General features: G+C 41.0%; 1 protein-coding gene across 1 annotated transcript in view; it reads left to right on the forward strand.

Annotated features, from left to right (window-relative positions):
• KIAA1217 (KIAA1217 ortholog) overlaps positions 1–19,661 on the forward strand; it is a 476,753-nt gene that overhangs the window by 402,298 nt on the left and 54,794 nt on the right. The window contains exons 7-8 of the mRNA XM_042780340.1: positions 13,967–14,016; positions 19,372–19,538. Of these exons, the coding sequence (XP_042636274.1) occupies positions 13,967–14,016; positions 19,372–19,538 (217 nt within the window). The remainder of the gene's footprint in view (positions 1–13,966; positions 14,017–19,371; positions 19,539–19,661) is intronic.

Here is a 19,661-nt window from a genome sequence, read left to right on the forward strand (position 1 = left end):
TAATATTTATTACTGTTGAAGATTTATTATTCATTTTACTTATTATCAGTAGGATATAACCTCCATGAGGGCAAGAATTTTTTACTGTTGTATTCACTTCAGTGTTCCTAGTAATTAAAACAGTCCCTAGTATATAGTAGGTGCTCAATAAATGTTGAATTAAGGGGTGTAGGAATGATCACATAGCTGTAAGTAATGGAGTCAGAGCACAAACTAAGGTTGATTTCTGGTCCAATGCTGTTGTTTTCATTTGTTTTTGTTTTTTGCTTCTATGCTATTAGACTCACTAAATTTTATTTGGTCCAATGCTTGTCACCTTATTCTAGAACATTCTCAGAATGCTCTTCTTAGAACATCTTCTCATTCCCTCCCTCTCCTTCTGGTTAAGTCCAAACCAAAAGTGTTTATCTAAAATCCCATGGAATGTTCTGGTTGTGTATTTGACTTATGACCCATGGAGATAAGCTCTTGACTGCTAACTAAAAGGTTAACAGTTCGAACCCACCAGCCACTCTGCAGTAGAAAGATGTGGCAGTCTGTTTCCATAAAGATTACAGTTTTGGAAACCTTATGGGGCAGTTCTACTCTGTCCTGTAGGATCATTATAAGTCGGAATCAACCCAGTAACAATGGTATTTGTTTTGTTTTTTCTTTGGTAATAATAAATAACAGTCAAAAATGAAGCTCCACAAAATCATAAAAAGACCAAGCTTTCTGGTTAGATAGAGACTGATGGAACCCCCAAGATTATGGCCCTGGGTCACCCTTCAGACTTGGATCTGAACTCCCTGAATTTTCAGTTGAACATTAGACAGGTCTACAAGGTGAACGGTCACTCTAGGAAGGGACACATTGCTTAGAACAATCAGCCATTGAAGATCAAAAGGGCAGCATTTCCCCAAGGACAAAGTTCAAAAGGGTGAAAAGGTTAGGAAGGAAGAGGGAATGGAAACACAGGGAGAATGTAGAGGAGTGATGTTACATTGAGGGGATTGCAATCAATGATATGAACAAAATATGTGTGAATTGTTGAATGGAAAACTGATATGCTCTGTAAACTTTCACCCAAATCACAATCAAAAAGATTTTTTTAATTTTTTTTTTTAAAAAAGGAGCTCCATTTACAAAGAAAAAAATCAGCCATTGAAAACCATGTGCAGCACAGTTCTATATTCTGCTCTGTTCACATGTCACTTCTTATGGGAAGTTACTCTTCCCCAGACTGACTGCTTGTCTCTGTAACCCAGAAGCATTTTATTGGTACTGCCAGGAGTGTACACATCCCCACTGAATCTCACTGCTGTGGTATGGTCATCTGAGTCCCACCCAGGCATGATCATCTGAAGCTGGGGTCAAGAAGAAAGATCTTTGCATCATTTCATCTGCAATTTCTATCCTAGTACTCCCCTCAGTAATGGTTATTGAACTAAATTGAAGTTGATGTTGATAATCAAATGTCGCCTGAGGCATTTAGTAAAATAAACAGCACCAGTTACTAGTATGTGAAGAACTATTTGCTAGAGATAATACAAGCATTTCCACAGCACTTCCTCTTCATACCTCAGAGAAATTCATTATAAACTTTCATTCTATCAACAACTCAGTAAAGTTGTGAGAAAAGACGATTTCATTTACTCATTGCAGTGAGTCTATTCTCACTCATAGTGACCCTATAGGACAGAGTACAACTGTCCCATAGGGTTTCCAAGGCTATATTCTTTATGGGAACAGACTGCCACATCTTTCTGGACCCTCAGAGCAGCTGATGGGCTCAAATCACCAACCTCTTTGTTAGCAGTCAAACACTTAACCACTGTGCCACCATGGCTCCTTGCGAAAAGATTGTTGTTGTTATGTGCCGTCGAGTCAGCCCCGACTCATAGCGACCCCTCCTTGGGTTTCCGAGGCAGTATCACTATGGATGTAGATTGCCCCATCTTCCTTCCGAGGAGTGGCTGGTGGGTTTGAACCGCCAGCCTTCTGGTTAGCAGTCAAGTGCCTTAAGCACTACGCTACTAGAGCTCCCTGTGAAAAGATTTGAAACAGTTTTTTGCTTTTTTCCCAGGTCCTTGTAAATGGGGCGGGGGCGGGGGGAGTCCCTGGGTATTGCAAACAGTTCACAGGCTCAGCTCCTCCAAAAGATTGGAGGTTTGAGTCTACCCAGACTGCCTTGGAAGAAAGGCCTAATGAACCACTTCTGAAAAATGAGCTATTGAAAACTCTGTGGATCACAGTTCTTCTCTGACACACATGAACTCTCAATAAGTCAGTGTTGACTCACAATTGGTTCTTTGTAAATGGGGCTCAATTTTTGCCTATTTTTTTAAAATTTGTGTTATTAAATGTTTATACTGTCATACCTTCATAGGTCATTAAGTTAAATTCAGAGCCAGAACATTCCTTGTGATTTTAGATGAAGACCTTTGCTTTGGTTACTGTTTCTTCCCTTACTTGGGAAAATCTGGTTGCCTAATGAGAAAACCAAACCAAACTACGCCCAGTGCCATAGAGTCAATTCTGACTCATGGCGACCCCTATTTGGTTTCTGATGTGGTAAATCTTTACAGATGTAGATTGCCTTGTCATCCTTCCACAGAGTGGCTGGTGGGTTTGAACTGCCAACCTTCTGGTTAGCAGTCAGATAAATGCCTTAGGCACTGCACCACCAGAGCACCTTTGTGAGAGACTTCTATAAATCTACTTCCTTAAAATATCACCAAAAGGAAATGACATGGGAGGGAATAGAAGGAATACAGGAAACTGTTTCTTCTCATAGTCCCCTGCTCCAAGGTTAGTCTAGCAATAAGAATGGCAAGGCAGGGAAAAGGCCTAGAAGCAAGAGACTACAGTCAGTATAGTGATGAAAGTGTCTGCAGTCCACATGGGGCCAGAAGCAAAAAAATTAACAGGACTTTCCAGACATTGTTGATGTCTGGAGTGGAGGCAGTCAAGGCCAGGGTGTAGGCAGAAAGCTAGTTTGTATGAGTAAGAGAACCAAAGACAACAGAAGATTATACAGGAAGGGGGTTTTGGCATTTAAGATCTAGATAGTAGAACCTTTCCAAGTAATAATTCAAGGCCAGAGTGTGACTGTGAAGAAGATGTAGAGGGCTTACAATGGACACACTTTTGAAAGGGTTATCAATTCAGAAGTCGATAGATGGGTGTGACAGGAGATCTGCTTCCCATGCTGAAGTCATCAAGGAGAAAGGGAATTTGCCTACACCGATAGGGGACTTAAGGACAGAGTAATACAGAATTTAAAAGTGGGGGAGATGTTGAGAGATGAGAGATTGGACAGCATGATGGGCTGAAGTGGTGACAGGAAAGATGAAGTATACCTAGCCTTCCTTCTCTTTCCATGGATGGGGGGAAAATAGCGCCTTCATGCACAGGGCTATTAAGATCTTTCTTAGCTACCATCTGCACACAGTCCTCATGGAGGCGCTATGCGAATACAAGCAAAAGCTCAAGACCTACTCATTGCCCCCCATGGGGTGCGCAGTATTGGGGGACAATATTAATGTGTGTGAAATATTTAGAGGTGCATGTCATTGTAGACCAAATAGCAGTCTTCACCAAGTACAATGTCTCCTCAATAAATCTAGATGCAGCAACAAGAAGTTAAGTTTTAGTATGATTTTCAGAAGAAATTCTTTAGATATACAGCTTTTTCACCAATGGGTTAACTTTGGACAAAAGCAGACTATTCATTGCTCAGGGTCATATTTGAAGTTTCCCCACAAATAGAGATAATCTGAATTCCAGTTCAGACTCATCTGCATCTTTAATACTTTCCCCCCTCTCATATCAGAGAATCAGAGCATAAGCAAACAAGGGCATAGCTTTTAACCTGTTGGCTATTTAAACCTGGAAAAATGCCTTTAGTACTGCCAAGAATAGAGGGTTTTAGGTCAGTTAGATTTCTCCTAGGAAACAATTGTCTTTGGTTTTTGTTTTTGTTTCCTAAGAAAGGCACTGCCTAAGGATGATACTTCATTCACTGCTGCGTCCACAGCAGCTAACACGGAGTCTACCACCCAGTTACCCTGACACTGACGAATGGTGACCTCGTGTGTCAGAGTAAAACTGTGCTCCATTGGGTTTTCAGTGGCTGATTTTTAGAAGCAAATCTCCAGGCCTTTTTTTCTCAGGTACCTCTTGGTGAACTCAAACTGCCAACCTTTCACTTAGCAGCTGAGAACTTAACCATTTGCATCACCCAGGGCCTCTACCATAAGGCTTAGTACATATTAAGTGCTCCATCATACTTGTTGACTGGTTCTAATATTTATGACTTTCACTGGGGTGGGAGAGATGAGAACTAATGAGCAAGAACAGACAAAACTGCAAAATATTAGAACCAGAAGCAAATTGAGAGGCCATCTGGTAAGTACTCTCATATTGCCAGCCATTGTTACTGAAGTTGTGATGGGCCCTTCTGCACCACTCGTTGCCCCAGTTAGTAATTCTAGTTAGGAAGGCTCATGTCTCTGTTTTTTATTTTGTTTTAAATTTTATTGTGATTTGGGTGAAAGTTTAGTGAGCAAATTCACTTTCCATATGGCAGCTCACATACCCTTTGCCTCATGACATTGACTGCAATTTCCCACAGTGCAACAGCTCCCTTCCTACTTCCTCCCCATAGTTACCTCTTCCCTGTGTCCTTCCCTCTCATGTACTCCTGCTCCCCAAACTGTCTCCCTCTGTGTACACAGCCCTTCTATTCTCCCATGATTGATCTTTGCAAGGAGTGTATCTACCTAATGTAAATGTTTAGCTCATATGCCTGACTTTTGCTTGGCTGGAAGCCACAGGAGTGGGTTCAATTCCAGACCTGAAGGGCAGCTAGGGGCCATAGTCTCAGTGGTTCCACCAGGCTCTATCACACCAGCAAACCTGGTCCCCCCCCCTTTTTTTTTGTTAAATGATTTTGAGTTTTTTCCACCTTGTCTTCCTACCCTATCCAGGATCTCCTACATAGATCACCCTCCGAGTGGTTGACATTGGTAGCCGGGCACTATCTAGTTCTTCTGGTCTCATAATCATCAGGCTGAGGATCACATGGCGTACCAGTCCCTTGAACTGGTTGTTTCCATGCATCTTTGGTTTTCTTCATTCTTCTTTGCTCTGGATGAGAAGTGACCCATCATTGCATCTAGATGGTTGCTTGCAAGCTTTTGAGACCCTAGTCACTACTCGCCAACCTAGGATGTGGAACAATGTTTTTGTGTAGTATGTTATATCAATTGAGCTTTATGTTCCCTGTGACCAAGGTCCCAAGCCCACAGGTCTAACTACTCGCTCCCTGTGGGTAGCTGGCTGTGGCCAAGAAGCGATTAGAACCTTGTCCCTTGTCAGCTCTACTATATACCTTGGAATTCTTATATAACATGCAAATAAACTTATAGAAACACTGTCTGCCAACTCTGTACATGGTCTTGGGCACACTCCACCCACCCCGCCGCATAGACATACCTAATAGTTCAACCTGTGCACCCATATGTCCACCTGTAGATCAATGCTTGCCATCACTGACAATGCAGTACTGATGTGCAAAAGGGTTAATCTGTGTTGTCTGTACCACTCTATGTCTCTTCCTCAATGCCACTGTGTTGATCACTCACATTTGGTACATTGCCCTTTCCTTCATCCAAATCAATACTTGTCTCTATCTATCCAGCAGTGTTTCCTCCCCTCCCCTCCCACCCCTGGTAACCAACAAAGAAAATTTCCTTCGACAGAAACCTTTCCTTGACTTTTTACAATAATAAGATTTGTCATTCTGTAATTGACTTATTTCACTGAGCATTATGTCCTGCAAGTTCATTCACAATATGTGGTGTTTCGTAGATTCTACGTTATTCTTTAGAGTTGCATAGTATTCCATTGTGTGCATGTACTATAGTTTGGTTATCCATTCTTCTGTTGATGGGCACCTAGGTTGTTTCCATCTTTTTGCTATTATAAATAGTGCTGTGATGAACATGGATGTACATATATCTGTTCTTGTCCTGGCTCTCACTTCTTTAGGATATATTCCTAGTAATGGGATTGCTGGATCAAATGATATTTCTAATTCCAACTTTTTAAGGAATCACCATAGTGCTTTCCACAGAGGTGGTATCATTTGACAGTCCCGCCAGCAGTGTATGAGAGTCCCAATCTCTCCACATCCTCTCCAGCATTTGTTATTTTCTGTCTTGTTGAACTTTGCTACTAGTGCTGGGGAGAGATGGTATCTCATTGTTGGTTTGATTTGCATCTGTCTATTGCCTAATGATTATGAACATTTTTTCATGTGTTTGTTGGCTGCCTGAATATCCTCTTTGGTGAAGTGTCTATTCATGTCTTCTGCCCATTTTTTAGTTGGATTATTTGTCATTTTGATGTTGAGATGTTGAGGTCTCTATAAATTTTAGAGATAAGTCCCTTGTCAGATATGTCATTGCCAAATATTTTTCCCAATCAGCAGGTTCTCTTTTGACTCTTTTCCAGAAGTCTTTGGAAGCACATGAAAATTTACTATTTAGAAGGTTCCATTTACCTAGTTTATCTTCTGCTGTTTGTGCGGTTTGGGTGATGCTTGATAGTCTATGCCATATATTAGGGCCCCTAAATTTGCCATTCTTTCCTTGAAGAATTTTATAGTTTTAGGTTTCACATTTAAGTCTTTTTTCCATCTGGAGTTAGTTTTTGTGTATGGTGTGAGGTATAGATCTTGTTTCATTTTTCTGCAAATGGATATCCAGTTTTGCCAGCACCATTTGTGAAACAGACCATGTCTTCTCCATGTGGTGGATTTCAGGCCTTTGTCAAAGATCAGCTGACCATAAGTCGATGGATCAGTTTCTGGGTTCTCAATTCCATTCTGCTGGTCTACATGTCTGTCATTGTACCAATACCAGCTTTTGACTACTGTGGCTGTATAGTAGGTTTTGAGATCCGGAAGTGTGAGACCTCCTACTTTGTTGTTGTTTTTCAGTAGTGCTTTGTTTATCTGGGGTCTCTTTCCTTTCAATATAAAGTTAGTGATTAGTTTTTCCATATCAGGAAGGCTAATGTCTCCGACCAAGACTCATCACATCAACTCGGCCGGCTCCTCAAGTACTTCTTCTGGATATACATATCCTTCGGGACTGACTCATTATTAGGGAATTACCAGGCACCTCATTGTTGACTTGTTTTTTAATAGGCATAAATATAGCTTATGGGATGGTATCAAATGGTATACTTAGGACTTCATTCAGGTTTAATGAGGCCTTGGTCAGTACAAAGACAAGTTCCCAGTCAAAAAACATTAAGATAAGAACTTGAATCAAAAGTTGTCTAGATGGAGTCATTGGCTAAAAATAGTCACCCAAACACAGATTTTTTTTTTTATTCCCCATGCTCTGAAAAAGTAGAGAGAAGATGCCAAGCAGTATGTATGGGTTTTGTTTCATCCTCACGGACAGACCTAGAGTTTGTAGGAAAGCTGGGTAGAGCAGTATTATTTCAAACACTGGGCCCAGTGCTTTTCCTGGATTTGACTTGAATTTTTTTTTTTTTTTTAATACAGTGTTTGGACCTGTGAGAAGATTCATTCAGACAGGCTGATTTATGGCACCAAATGATTAGTTAACCATTCATTCTAATCACATAAATATGGTTTATGGCATGATATAAAATGGCATATGAAATAATTTTTAACCCATTTTTCAACAATAATTATACCAGTACTGTAATAGCTTAAATCAAGGGATATTGGCAAGAATTAGTTTAAGCATTGTTAGTGTTCTGATGATTATCATTGTAAAATTGCTACTGCAATAAAGTGACAGGGCAATGTTAATTTCTCCTCTTCTACTGCATTTCTCTTTCACATGAAAACATGTTTCGTAACATTTCATCATGGGAGAGAAGACTGCATAAGTTTCCAGTTGCTGTAATTTAGTTAAACCATAAAATTGTTTCCAGATTACCAACCATGAAATGGAAAGACAATCTTATTTATGAATTTATAAATCAGATAATCTCCCTCAAATGAATCTTGAAACCTGAAGCACTTTGATGATTAATAGGAGGGAAAAAGTTTTCTCATTACCATGTGTCAAAAGAATTGTATTTTCATTAAGTGGCTTTGGCCAAAACCATGGAGTCCACATCTGTAATGAGCACAGTCTGCTCTCCTGCTTCGGCAGTGCCCGGGCTCCATCTGTTCTTGGGGAATGGGAGAGAAGTGCCCCCCACCTCCCCAGTCAAACTCAAGTGTCTGATCCCTCAAGCAAGTATGTCCGGTGAGCAGCTGCTTGACTCAGTATCTCTGACAGATCATGGCTTCTTCATGGTGGTCTCCAGCTGGAGGAAACCCATCCAGAGAGTGTTCACTTCCTTCCTTATAAATACAAAACAGAGATACAAGCACGTGAATACCTGGACATGATATAGGACTTTTCTTCCAAAGCATCCAAACTCTTACCCAAGGCAGTTCTATAATGATGTTATTATCATCCTTGAAGAATAGGAGAGTAGGATGTTATATTGGGCTTGTATTTCTCTGCATCTAAAAACTATAGTCTGAGGTAAGAAGCCCAGGGGAGAAGTCAACTACCCCCTACGCCAAGAAAAATATAAAAATATTTTTTTTAATATATTTTTTATTTATTTTTATTTAAAAAAAAAAAATTGCTGTTGAGTAGATTCCAACTCATGGCAAGACCATGTGTGTCAGAGTAGAACCATGCACCATTGCATTTCACTGGCTGCTCTTTTTTGGAAGTAGATCACCAGGCCTTTCTTCTGAGGTGCCTCTGGGTGAACTTGGACATTCAGCTTTTCCTTTAGTTGCCAAGAACTTAAACATTTGTGCCACCCAGAGACTCCAAGGAAAACTCCAAAGACTTGCTTAAAATCTCAGGCTTAAGCTATGCTGTAAAAATCTATAATTCTAACCCAGGTGAGAAATCAGTTGAAGATCAATATCCTTTATCTGGAAAGACTGAAGTACTTTGTTTCTGTTTTTTAATGCTGTTACTTTCCTTTGTTAGACAAGGTAATGACAACTGTTGACCAGAGAGGGGTGAAAAAAAGAACACTAGTTTAGCCATAGGCTGGGTGGTACCCATGGCCAGTGATGGAGTCCAGGACTCCCTTCTGCCATTTCCCTCCAATAGATTCTCGTTTATTCTCCATAGCCATAGACTTACATACTTCTTGCATTTCTTAGTATTACTATCTTATCTGTGTACTTAGGTTGTGACCATTTCTTCCTGTCCCACATTTTGGCTTTTACAAAGCCGTTTCAACCAGAAAACCAAACCCACTGCCACTGAGTTGATTCCAACTCAGCGACCCTTTTTGACAGAGAACTGCTCCATAGGATTTCCAAGGCTGCAAATATTTACAGAAGCAGACTGCCTTATCTTTATCCCACAGAGCAGCTGCTGCGTTTGAACCATTAACCTTTTGATTAGCAGCTGAATGTTTTAACTACTATACCACCAGAGCTCCTCAAAGCCCTTTAAGACACTCCCTAATTGAAGCTGCCCAGACCCTAAAAATGTCAGGCCATTTTTAAAAAATATTTTATTTTTGTTGTTGTTGAGAATATACATTACACAGCAGACCATTCACCAATTCAACAATTTCTACATGTACAATTTAGTAACACTGATTACATTCTTCCAGTTGTGCAACCATTCCTACCCTCCTTTGCTGACTTGTTCCTCCTTCAGTAACTCATTGTCTCCTAAGTATCTTACCAATCTTTGGAGTTGCTGGTGGTGTAGTGCCTAAGGCATTTGACTGCTAACCAGAAGGCTGGTGGTTCAAACCCACCAGCCACTCCTCAGAAGGAAGGTTGGGCAATCTACTTCTGTAGAGATACCGCCTCAGAAACCCAAGGAGGGGTTTGCTATGAGTCGGCTCCAACTCCATGGCAGTGTGTCGCATTGCATTGTGTTGTTGTTGTTGTTGTTATGTGCCATTGAGTCGAACCCAATTCATAGCAACCCCTCCTTGGGTTTCCGAGGCAGTATCACTATGGAAGTAGATTGCCCGACCTTCCTTCCGAGGAGTGGCTGGTGGGTTTGAACTGTCAGCCTTCTGGTTAGCAGTCAAGTGCCTTAGGCACTATGCTACCAGAGCTCCTACATTGTAGTCAATTTAGAAGAACACACTGCTCAAGTATCCCATTCTTTTAAAAAAAACAAATTTGTTGTATTTGCCTAAGAGTGGTAAAGTAGTACATCTCCAGATAGCTCTGGGTGCACCTCCACACTCGAGGTCGTGAGTGTGGCTTACAGCATCACTGTGGACAGAGCCCTGTGGGGAGAACAAGGGTACCAGACAACTTTCATTGGTACTGAGGAATTTCTAGGAGCTCAGATGGTGCATGTTAAAACATTTGGCTGCTAACCAGAAGCTCAACAGTTTGAACCCACCAGCTGCTCCATGGAAGAAAGATGAGACAGTCAGCTTCTGCAAAGCTTTATAGCCGTGGAAACCCTATGAGGCAGTTCTGCTCTGTCCCACAGGGTCACTATGAGTCAGAATCAACTTGACAGCAGGATTTTTTGGTGGGAGAAGTTCCCGTGGAAGGATATTTGCTTCACAGGAGTCCATGCGTGTGGGTCCCTGTCTTCCATATGACGGGCAGCATGATCAACCACTAAATACACCACCCCTGAGATGCCATTGTGATTGGGGTCTAATAAATATGGTATTTTCAATTTGTATTTACTAATCTACTTTATTTAGTGGGTTTCTGACTAATTTTTCTCTTTGGCATATGGACCATTTCATGGCAGAGAGGAAGCCAACAGCACAGGTATGACTGAGTGCTTTACAGCTCAGGGGTTTCACACTCACTGGTCTGCCTAAAAACACTTGGGATGTCTCTGTGGAGATGCAATTCCACCCTCATGTTTAAGAGTCCTTTCTATACTATTAGAATAGAGAGGTCATGATATTGACATTAATAATATTAAATTGTTGTTTCTTTCTTAGTGACTGCAGCCACTAACTTTCCACACTGCATGACTTATCTCAAAGAGGCTCAGTATTATGATAGACCATCCGTTTTAACCTAAAGGGGAAAAAGATGCATGGAATTCTGAAGTCAGAGCTTGCATTTGTGAAATTAAGTTCAGTGTTTCACATGGTGCTAAGGGTTATGTTTCAAAGGCAAATAGCAAGGCCAAGAACTTGTGGTTGGTCAAAATTTCCCTTGAAAATCCCCTTGATTACCACAATGTTCAAGATAAGTCCAACTTAACCGATTACTTTTTTCCTAATGATTGAACAGATGACCATTATTTTTCTGAGTACACAATAAAAGTAGTTGGTTTGCATTTAAAATTGGATGAATACACTGTTTTAGTGTAGGAATCCCCATCACTATGGTGTTAGGCTCACAGTGTCAGAAGCATGAGAGACTGAGATCCACAGTGAAGGGCAGCCTCCCTTTTATCTCAAGCACATGCTAGGACACCCGCTTAGGGGCTGGAATAGCAGATGAGGCACCCACACTGTTATAACTGTTGCCTTTTTCTCCTTTCATTGTTGTGTGTGCAGTAAATACATATCACATAAAATTTGCCATTGTAACCATTTTTAAGTGTACAATTTAGTAATAATTATATTTGCCATGTTGAGCAACCCTCACCATGGCCTATCTTCAAAATTTTTCATCACCCCAAACAGAAGCTCCTTACGCCATATAGCTCCCCAGTCCTCTCCAACCCCTTGTAACCACTAATATATTTTTTGTCTCTATCCATTTGCCTGTTCTAGATACTGTATGTAAATAGGATCATACAGTATTTGTCTTGTTCTGTCTGACTTAATTCACTCAGGATAACGTTTCAAGGTTCATCTATATCATAGCACATACCACGCTATCTTATCATTTTTCACTGCCAAGTATGTGTAACTGAATTCTCCCAAGGTGAGCATGCACAGTGCCCCTCTGCTGGACTCAGTTTACCACCATTAACTCCACATGACTTACCTCCAAGAAATCCATCATTATGGTGAAACCATCCATTTTAGACTTTTCAAAAAATGCATGGAATTGTGAAGTCAGAAGCTTCTAATGGTGAAATTCAGTAGATGAGATGAAGTGTCTCACATAGTAAATAATTGGAAGCAGTTTACATTCATGTCTTGAGGTCACTAAATAGTTTAGGGACATTTGTTCTCCAGCTTAATGCTGTGGAAGCCTTCAAATTGATATCTAGGATGTGAGATTTGAGCATCCTCTGTCTCCAAGTCCTACATTAATTTCTATCATATTTGCCATGACCTTAATAAGAGACATTAGTTTGTATTGCCTTTGGGCTATAAAACAAGTTTTAGTACACAAATGACAAACATCTTGATCATTCACACTAAAATCAACCAGCCACCTCCCCACAGAGGAGTGCAGTTTAGAAGTGAGCAGCTGCTGGTTTAGGACAGTGCTGGACTGCAGGGGCTGGCTCTTTTGTACACATCCAAAAGGAGTTTCTGAGTGGCACAAATACTTAACATACTCAGCTGCTAACTGAAAGGTTGGGGCAAGGGCTTCAAACCGGTTCGAAAAGACGCAGTTATGGCCAGCAGAAGTAAGGGCAGCACATGCATTGCATTGCCACCATATCTCATATGTGTCAGATTTTGACTCAGGAAACAAGGAACAGTGCCCACTCAAAGGTGGTGACTGACGATGCTGCTTTGAATGTGTGTCAATTGGCCACCATCTTTGAGTAGGGCACCCCTGCGTGTTTTCTACCCAGGTCAAAATCAAACATGGAAGAGATGTGGTTGCTAGGCAATGCATATGTTGCCTTTGTTTCCATCAGTCATGAATGAACTGCTTTAAACTGATTCAAAGCCCTGGGATGGAGGTTCAAATCTACTGAGAGGCCCTTCAGAAGAAAGGCATGGCAATGTAATTCTGAAAAATAAGCCATTAAAAACCCTATGGAGCACACTTCTATGCTGACACACATGTAGTCATCATGAGTTGGAAATGACTCCATGGCAACTGGTGGTTAAACTATGAAAGCAAGACTGAGAGGCACAAAAACATATGACACGCAAACAGAATTATTTCTGAGAGAGATAATTTCTGGCTTCCAGGAGGCCTTTTGGTCTATGCAGTGCCTTCTCAGTGAGATCACTATGTTAATAATACTGAACTCTGATAATCAACTCTTAATCTCAGCCAGGGGTTTGCAAGCTCATTATGGTCCAGGAACCAGGCTGTGGTGGACTTTGGCAGCCTCTTAGGTGGTACCTTTTATAACCCTCAGGTGATCATTCAGCTAGAAAAACCAGTCTGAAAGTCAATATAGCTTTAACAAATGATTCTCTTGTTTTACAGAGAGAGGATGCAAGCCATGGAGAAACAGATTGCCAGTTTAACTGGTCTTGTTCAGTCTGCGCTTTTTAAAGGGCCAATTACAAGTAATAGCAAAGATGCATCTAGGTAAAAAAAAAAAAAAAAGCAAACCAATGAAATCATAATTAAATCTGTTTCTCTTTAATCATTAAAAGAATTCATTCATTCAAATCAGTTTTCTTTTAATCATTTCAAGGCTGAAAATATTCACATCTCTATGAATCATGGGTTTGTTTGTTTTTTTCCAGTAATTCTTGGTCAAAGGTAACACTTCAGCCCAAGAAGGGTAAATGGGCTTCCCAGTGCATGTGGCTCTCATGGATGCTGCACTGCTAGTGCCTGCACCCACCATCCACATGTCTCCACACCCATCCTCTGACACTCATGATTGCTATCAGCTGCATCCCACCTGTGGAGTCAAGTGCACACCTGGGAAGCCTTTTCCATCCCAGCCATTAGTGGTGCTGATGTCAAAGTACCTTCATTGCTTTGTACCATCACTAGCTTCTGCTAATTGCTTGGACTAGTGGATATAAGGGACCACAAAAGGGCATTTTGGAAATTCTATAGCTGACTATCTTTTTCTTTTCTTTTATTCAGTGAGAAAATGATGAAAAGCACAGCCAATAAGAACCACATGGATAACGTAGGTAAGTGTTCTTTGAAACTCCAAGAGGCCTGCAGGCTGCCTTTTATTTGTTGTTGATAGTTGCCATTGTGTTGGCTATAACTCAGAGACTCCATGTGGAACAGATGGAAATGTTGCCCGGTCCTGAGCCATTTTTATGTTCATTGAAACATGTTTGACTCCATTGCTGTGGCTATCAAGTCAACACATCTTATAGCAAAGATTTCCTGCATTTTTGCTGACCCTCTACCATGCATGATGTCCTTTTCTAGTGACTTGTCTTTCCTGATGATATATCTGAAATGAGCAAGCTGTCCTAGCTTATTTCAGAAGGATTTGACTTTTTCTTAATTCACCTTTTTTATGTGACTTCAGAGACACTAGGAGAGCTCCCTGCTCAAGCTGAAATTCTAGATTAGTCATTAGTTGGGGGGGGTGGGGCTCAACCTTATATTCTCACTTCACACTCCATTCACTCAACCACTTACTCATTCATTTATCCATTTATGTGGCCATACATCCAACAAATATTTATGTGTCCAGCACTGGGCAAGGATAGTGAATACAGTGGCATTGTTCAGACTAGTGCTGTTTGCATAGGACTTAGAATCTTGTAGGAAGATAGATTGGGATGTCTTAGTTACTAGTGCTGCCATAACACACAAGTGGGTGGCTTTAAAGAACAGAAATGTATTTCTCACAGTTAAAGGAGTCTAGAAATCTGAGTTCAGGGCATGGCTGTAGGAGAAATTCCTTCTTTGTGTATATCAATTTTTAGTTGCTTCCAGCAATCCTTGGAGTTCCAGTCTTATAGATACATCTTCCTTTTGCGTCTGTCTTCAGATGGCATGTCCCTGTGTAGGGGGTGGGGTGAGGGTGAGTATGTCTGTGTCTGTTTTTGTTCTGCCCTTTTTATGACTCAGAAGTGATTAGATTTAGGATCCATATTATACTCTCTTTTGGTTACATAGTGCTACTCAGACAGGAATACACCACAAATGGGATTGGCTTGAACAAACAGGAGTTCATTCTCTTACAGTTTTGGAGGATGGAAGTCCAAGTTCAAAGTGCCAGGCTCTAGGAGCTGAGTGAAAGCCCCTCAATCTTGGGCTTCAGCTCTGCCTCCTGCTCCTGGCCCACGGAAGCTGAGGCTTTTCTTCACTCAGGCAGCTGCTGGCTGCTGAGGCTGATAAGCCCAAGGTTAACAAGTAAAAAGGCACAGTCCCAATTTTACCAAAACACATGGCAGGCCATTGATTCAAGTCCATTGAAAGTCCCAAGATTGGCAGAGTATGGCAGGCTGCTGAAAAATGACACAGCTACATGCAGGGTTCAAGGGTGCCAAAAAGCTGGAGACCATCCTCAGAGCTGCTTCTTAAATACTGGGAGTGCTTCTTACATACTGGAAGCAGCCCACATCCCTAAAGCAGGTACTTAGCTGCTCCAGTAGATTCCACCAGGGACAATAACTTCATCCAGCTGCCCAGCCACTCAACCAGGTTCAGCCAAGTTGACACACAACCTCTTTAACATAATAGAAGGAAAAAAACCTACCTCCAAAAAGGATCGCACCAATGGGTACAAGGGCTAGTAATTAAACACACATTTTAAGGGAGACACAATTCAATCCATGACAAGGAATTTTATGTGTGTTGAGTGTTAGGAAGTACAGAATGAAAGTTAACCAACAAGTCTAGTCTAAATCAAGGTCACTGCTTTGAATAAGTGTTACAAACTGAGACTTGATGGGTTAGCAGGACTTAGGTAAGTGAAGGGGAAAAGGAAAAGGAGCATGTGCAAAGGCTGCAGTCACGAATTTAGATATTTTTCTAAGTGCTGTGTGAAGCCCCAGGAAGGTTGTACTCCGGGGAAGGACTGTAGCCTAGTTGTATGTGGGAATGGATGAGAAGGGATGTGATGTGAGTGACCCAGGGATGTGAGGGCCCCCTTGTTAAATGCCAGCTTTTTGAGAAAGAGAACCCAATTACATTTCTGGTGGAGTTTACTAGTATCCTGGTATATTTGATGAATGTTGTATCCTGCAAGCTCATGGCAGCCCTTTCTCAAGAAGTCTTCCCACCCCTTGTGTTAGAAATAGAAATTGTTAGCAGGGACATGTTCAACTACAAAAAATTACACAGGAAACATATGGCAAGTTGGGTGAAACCCATAATTTGGGGAAGCCACATATACTAGTTTTGCACAGCCTGGTGAAAAGGACAGAATTTTAGATGTAAGTTTAGACTTTTGTTGGTCATAGTTCTCCGCTGGGTTAGCTGCCTCTTCCATCATTCCAGATGCTGACGTGATTCATTGTTCTACTCAGAAATCAGTCAGATTTATTTTTATCTTGTGGAAATTGCTAAACTTGTCTTCAGAGTAGTTGCCAGTTTATTTTGATGATATGTCTTCATGAATATATTTTCTTATGAATTTAACAGGGGCCTACTAAACACTAAAAACCTTCCCTCCCACTGGATTCCATTCTAGAAATAATTAGTATCTGATAACATCATTCTAATCTGTATATCTGTGCTGTTTTGTGTTCTACTTTTATGCCGTTCAAACCCACCAGCCACCCCTCGGAACGAAGGTTGGGCAATCTACTTCCACAGTGATACCACCTCAGAAATCCAAGGAGGGGTCGCTATGAGTCGGATCCGACTCAATGGCACATAACAACAATACTTGCCATAGGGGAGCTCTAGGAAATATTCCATGAGTGCTAACTATGTACCAGGCACTGGTTCCAAGTGTTTTCCATCTATTAACTCACTAACTCCCGATGTTAGCCTCAAGGGATAATTATAATTATTCCCATGTTCCAGATGAGAAAACTGAATCCACATCCATACCCATGACACATCAACACAGTCCACATGCCTATTCTTTTATTTCATTCTTCTGAGTAAAAGGAAACCCAGTCCCTATGAAAATATATGGGTTATATTCATTTCTTTGTTTTGAAAAATTTTGTAAATGCCTCTCTCAGAGCAGTGGAGATGGAGAAAGTCTACTTTTCTTGGAACATATTTCCCAAAGTGTAATCAATAAATCAAAAAGCATGAACAGTTTAATAATGCTCACACGACGCCACCAGGTATCTCTTCAGAAAGGTTGAGCCAGTTTGCGATGCCACCAGCAATGTGTACATGCACATGCTTCCCCAGTCTCTGCTGAGTCTGGTCTTTCTCACTATAGTGTATCAGTACTAGGTGCTTTCCACAGGGTTTAGTTGCCATAGCAGCCATGTACAGTACTCAAAACATCCTAATTCTTCCAGAATTTAGAAGAATGTTCAAAACAAGAAGTAATATTCCTGGTAAATGGAATCATATAGAAGTCAAGGAACTCATTTGGCATAGAGTGAGTGATAAAGGCAAACCCAGACTCCCTGCTTACTTTAGGAATGTTTAGTTGACTGTGGAGATAAGAGGGGAGGAATCTCCTATTTCAAATGCATGTCATGTGTTTTATGCTGTACATTATGTCATTGAATGCACATAACCCTTTAAGGAAGATGTTATTATCCATACTTTATATGGAAGGAAACTGAAGTGTAGAGAGGTTAAGTTACTTATCTAAAGCCACACAGCTAGTAAGAGTCACAGCCAGCCTTGCCAATCCCCCAATCCATGTTTTGTCCACTCACAACACAATGCTCTGTTAAGTCTGTCTTTCAGTCAAATCTGCATGGAAGTTGGAACAGTTATGTGTGGCTCGTATCTAACGTCAATAAGTCAAATATTTGTTATAGTATATTGTGTACTTTTTGAGGCATAAGAAAATTAGATACACTAAAACATCTTTTTAACGTAGTAATGTTTAGATGCATGTCACAACATAGGGCCCATTTGTTATTAGAAACCATTCTATGTACCTCAGATTTTTACAATAAGCTTTACAGGGGCTGGTTTGTAACTACTGGTTGTGTATAGGTTGGATGTTGTAACCTGGGGACTGCCTGTATTAAATTCATGTCAGATTGGCATTTAGCAAGATTCATATGAAGATATAATTGGCTTTGTTATATTACTTAGGAGCATATTTGGTAGGAGAAAGAAGAAACAGTTCCCTGGTGGAGCATCAGTTACACACTCAGCTGCTAACCAAAACGTTGGGTAATTTGAACCCACCCAGAAACTATGCAGGAGAGAGACCTGGTGATCTCCTCCAGAACAGATTACAGCCTAGAAAACCTTGTGGGGCAGTCCAACCCCCATACAGGGTCAGTGTGAGAACTGATTAGACAGCAAACAACAACAGGGAGGAATTAGCCCTTCCCTGTGATTGGGAGGCACAGTGTATCCTCATCCATTCAGCCTTTTTGGACCTATAAGTTGTACTTGGAATTCTTTAGAGTCATTTATAAAATGAGCTTGGTGAAATCAGAGTCCTCCTACATGGAATTATGAAATACATGACTCTTTATTTTGGACTTTGGAAGATGTTCTTTCTGCTGCCTTTTGTGATTCTTGTCATGCAGAATTTTAGCATCATGATTTATTTTCTTAGTAAAGGAGGTCCTACTTCTTCTGGCTGTGGAAATCTGAAGGGATTCAGGAGAATACTTGGTTCTTACTAGTTTGCTCAGAGTGATTGACCAAATCCTGCCCAGAACTAAGGTACATGTTTCTAAGATGAACCTATCTTGTAAGAAATAGTCATATAAGCACTGTGTTAGGTCCTAGAACTTTAAAAAAAAAAAAATTCCTATTATAAAATAAGGAGCTCTGGTGGCATAGTGCCTAAGGCACTTGACTGCTAACCAGAAGGCTGGCAGTTCAAACCCACCAGCCACTCCTCGGAAAGAAGATCGGGCAATCTACTTCTGTAGTGATACTGCCTCGGAAACCCAAGGAGGGGTTGCTATGAGTCAGGTCTGACTCAAAGGCACATAATAACAATGACAATGCAGAAGTCTAAAACTCACAGGGCATACTACCAGCCAGGTACTATTAACGCTTTGCTATCTGTGTTTCTAAGGTTTTGTCTGTGCAAACCTGTATGTCCACACAAGATATATCTGTAGATGAAGACAGGTCCTTATCACAGGTCCTTATCATGCTGTACAACACTCTTCTGTGACCTAACCTCCTATGGCATCCAACTTCTAGAATGTAATTTTTAGAGACTGCATAGAGTAGAACATTGCATGAATGTTGTGTCATTTTAATTAACCCCAAGTTTTTAATTTTGCCATTTAAATTGCCATTTAAAAAATCTGCCATTTGGAAAACCAGCATAATTTTTTTTTTTTTAATTTCAAAATCTCTTTATACCACAGGAAATTTTTTTAGAATTACTAGTGTTCTGTATTGGGATGAGATGTAGAGCTTACAATTTCCTTTGTGACATTGGTATGTTCTTCTCATAGGAACGCTCCATGTTTCTGGTGGGAAGATGCTCACCACCCTTGAGTCTACAGTGCCACCCAGCCACCCCCTGCCTGCAGGTTCCTCAGCTGTGCACATGAGCCTGCTCGACATGAGGCGAAGCGTGGCTGAACTCAGGATTCAGCTCCAGCAGATGCGACAGCTCCAGGTCAGATGGTTCTCCTCTTCCCATCCTTGTTAGTCTCACTGTAGCCCTTGGGCTTTCTACCATCCTTTCCTAGGAGCTGATGATGATGACCCAGATAGTTGAACCACAACAGCCCAGTTTCCT

Source organism: Orycteropus afer, unplaced genomic scaffold (genome assembly GCF_000298275.1).
Source record: "Orycteropus afer afer isolate SDZICR_OR568_19922 unplaced genomic scaffold, OryAfe1.0 scaffold00035, whole genome shotgun sequence".
Classification (NCBI taxonomy): domain Eukaryota; kingdom Metazoa; phylum Chordata; class Mammalia; order Tubulidentata; family Orycteropodidae; genus Orycteropus; species Orycteropus afer.